Source organism: Acanthisitta chloris, unplaced genomic scaffold (assembly GCF_000695815.1).
Source record: "Acanthisitta chloris isolate BGI_N310 unplaced genomic scaffold, ASM69581v1 scaffold17563, whole genome shotgun sequence".
Taxonomy (NCBI): domain Eukaryota; kingdom Metazoa; phylum Chordata; class Aves; order Passeriformes; family Acanthisittidae; genus Acanthisitta; species Acanthisitta chloris.
In genome coordinates, this window is record NW_008664549.1 from 31,951 (window position 1) to 35,354 (window position 3,404).

Consider the following 3,404-nt stretch of genomic DNA (forward strand, 5'->3'; position numbering starts at 1 on the left):
AAGAAGGAAAAATGGGAGGCATAAGCCCCTTGTCTTGAGTGGAAAGGAATATTTGCTGTGGTAAACATGAGCATCTTGGTAAAATTTAGCTGCTCATACTTCCAACTCAAGGGAATGTTGTCCATAGCAGGATATGCACCTATGAAATTTGTTAGGAACTGCAGGGACAGGACAAGGGGCAATGGGGAGAAATTGAAAGAGGGAAATTTAGACCTTAGGCAGAAATTTTTCCTGTGAGGGTGGTGAGATACTGGCACAGGTGGCCCAGGGAGGCTGTGGCTGCCCCAACCCTGGTGGTGTTCAAGGCCAGGCTGGATGAGCCTTGGCAACCTGATCTAGTGATGAGGTGTCCCTGCCCAGGACAGGGGATTGGGACTAGATGATCTGTAAGGTCCATTCCAGCCCTTAAATTCTATGATTCTATGTAATTTGTTAGGATTCAAGGTCCACCTTACAATGAGAGAACAACCTGTGAGGCAGTTCTTACTGATCCATTCCTGAAAAAACACCATTTCTATCGCATACTTTCACACAACTGAGAAAGAGTTTAAGCTGTGACTTGCCATGATATGTTGTCATTTCTTGCAACAGCATCATTCTGATTTCTGCACATTATAGTTAGCAGTATAAAGCCTCTTTGCATAAATTCTTGTTGCCCTTAGGATAAAATACATCTCAATTGTTCAACAACGAAGACAAGAAAAAATTACGAGTTATTCATCCTCCCTGCTGCAAAACATAACGGTAGATAAAGGAGGCAATGAGCTTCTTAATGCCTCAGGAAACATGCCAACCACTTACGATAAAAACTTTCTTGCAATATTAGAATCAAAATTTGCTTTCTCTGCCAGTTAAATGCATCTCATCATGTGTGGCTTTCACACATGATTATGGCAGAAATACCCACACGTTACAAGAAGCACAGGGGGAGGATAGGATTGCTTTATCAAGTGTCAGAATCTGATGATTGTGGTTGCCACACTGGGTTTTCATTAGCAGAACCCCTGAATTATTCAATCCGAGCGCTGAAACGCTCTCTGAGGAAGCTGTGTTTATGGTTTATTTGCAGCTATGTGAGCTCGGGTTACCTGCCTGTGGCTGCAGTCGAAAAACAGTTTCAAAGACATTTCGTATCCCTCGGCCACTGGTTTGCAGCTGATCAAGTGTCGTCCCTGCACAATGCAACAAACCTCAGGTATGCCTCAGCTCCTTCATCCTGACACAGAGGCAGCAATCAATAGAAGCAGAATTGCTAATAGTTTGGGGTTGTTGCTGTTTTTTCAGGCATGTAGAACTTCATAAGTGGTTGGTGGTGTTACGCAGCACTGAGGTTCAGTAGGTGTCTTGCTGGAATACGATTTAAGAGCCTCATCCAAGACCCATTAAAATCAACAGAGACTTTTAAATGAGCTATTTCAAAAGGCTATTTGTCCCATGATCCTGTTTTTGCAAATGGATAGACACTAAACACTTATCTACTTCCATTGTGAAGCAGTTTGGCTTGCTTTACAGATCCTTATATGTTTCCCAGTGGGTTTATGAACCATTTATGGGCCATTTCTTACTCCTGACAAATGCTTGTTTTTCTTAGTTACCTTCCACCAAGAAGCAAGCTATGGATCCAAGGAGACTACAGATCACATGTTGAAAACTGCTGATGAGCCTTCCCTTATGGAAGAATGAACCACTCTTCAGCAGGGCAGCATATGGTCTGCAGGCTCCCAGTGGTGGCCAAGCTCCTAACTCAAGTATTTCAGCTAAATGCCCTGATTAGATGAGTTCATGATTTTATACCTCTTTCAGTATTTGAGTTAATTATATTTATGTGCACATAGCTGTACAGGAAGATGACACAATATTGAAAAACACTCCCAGTATTTGTGAATTGGAACTAATTCTGCACTGTCTTTCCATCTCAGAGAGGAGTGCACTTCTGGCAATGTGATCATCTTAAAATGTTTGGGTAAGAATCAGGAAAACTGAAAATAAAACCAGAAACTGTCCTTTGTTCACTGCATGGGAAGAGTTGAGAGGTATTGGGAGGTATACTCAAAGTATACTATACCATCAGTTTATCACACCAAAGAAAAATTGTATTTCTTATGTAAAATTTAGAATTGCAGAAAGTGAGAATAGGCTGGGAGGGCAGGCTGGGAACATCAGGTAGCAGGAGCATTTTGCTGAGAGTCCCAGTAGGAAACAGACATTTAAGGACTGTGAGTTGAGTCCATAGACAGATATTGTAATTCCAATTCTTTGCCATTTTGGCATGGAAAGGGAAATTCTAGAACTTCCATCCTACACTTCTCCATGTCAGCTAGTTTTCAGATTGGCATATGAAAAACCAAAAAAAGCAGCAGCAAAATATTCACCAGGAGAAAGATGATGCTTCAGCCTGCCTGTGTGGGACCCTGTGCATGTAAGGAGGGCAGAGCAGTGGGTCTTACAGCTCAGCTGAGCACTGTGTCTGCAGGGGACATATGTTAGCCCCACAGTCCCCAGGCCACGCATGATGCTGCAGGGATGGAAGGAAAGAGGAGAAACTTCTGGGAGCTACCACAGCCTGGGATGTGTGCCATGGGGATGGGGATGGCGTGGCTGCAGAGATCTCCTAGCCTCAGCAAGGCTGGTAGAAGAGGGGCTGAGGGTGATAAAATCATGCCTGTGTTTCCTCTGTGGACCATAAGCTTTGCCTTCTGTCAGCGTGTGGGACACGGGCCAGCTATGGGCCACGGATCGTGGGGGGCAATGCCTCCTCCCCCCGGCAGTGGCCCTGGCAGGTCAGTCTGCAGTTCCAAGGGCACCACCTCTGTGGAGGGTCTGTCATCACCCCACGCTGGATCATCACAGCCGCCCACTGTGTCTACGAGTAAGTCCTTAAATCCTCTTGCTTGGGGTGTCCCACTGACCCTGTTTGCAGCAGGTCTGTGTGTGGGACTATTGCAGAACAGCCTAACACACGCTGCTTTCTCCTAAAAATAAACTTCAGGACAGGTTGGGTTGTCCTTATCTCATGGGCTTGCTCTGTAATATATAAGTCATTTCTCACTCTTCTTGCATGAGTCTTCATGGAAAAAAAGCCTCCCCAAGAAGTGGTCCAAGTCCAGAGCCCCAGTTTACAGACATTCTGGTCACTTCCAGCTTCTTGGCAAATCAGCTTAAAACAACATTTAAGTGCTAGATTTTAGGTAACCTGATCTGCAATTTCTATACATTGCATTTAAGGTAACAGGAGGATTAACAGGATCACATTGCAAGTGATTCCTCAGGAAGAATTTGCACTTGGCAGCTCTGGTCCTCTGGAGATGCAAAATAAATTGCAGAATCCTATTGAAGTTGACAGGATCAATCAGTGGTTGTTAGTCAGTTGTACTGTGCAAGTTCTGTAGGATGCTTTTGTACCC

The 3,404-nt window shown here is 44.4% G+C and overlaps 1 protein-coding gene across 1 annotated transcript in view; it reads left to right on the forward strand.

Annotated features, from left to right (window-relative positions):
* Nucleotides 1-3,404, forward strand: part of TMPRSS3 (transmembrane protease, serine 3) — a 16,539-nt gene that overhangs the window by 6,442 nt on the left and 6,693 nt on the right. The window contains exons 6-8 of the mRNA XM_009071413.1: nt 1,070-1,195; nt 1,920-1,963; nt 2,704-2,869. Coding sequence (XP_009069661.1) covers nt 1,070-1,195; nt 1,920-1,963; nt 2,704-2,869 — 336 coding nt within the window. The remainder of the gene's footprint in view (nt 1-1,069; nt 1,196-1,919; nt 1,964-2,703; nt 2,870-3,404) is intronic.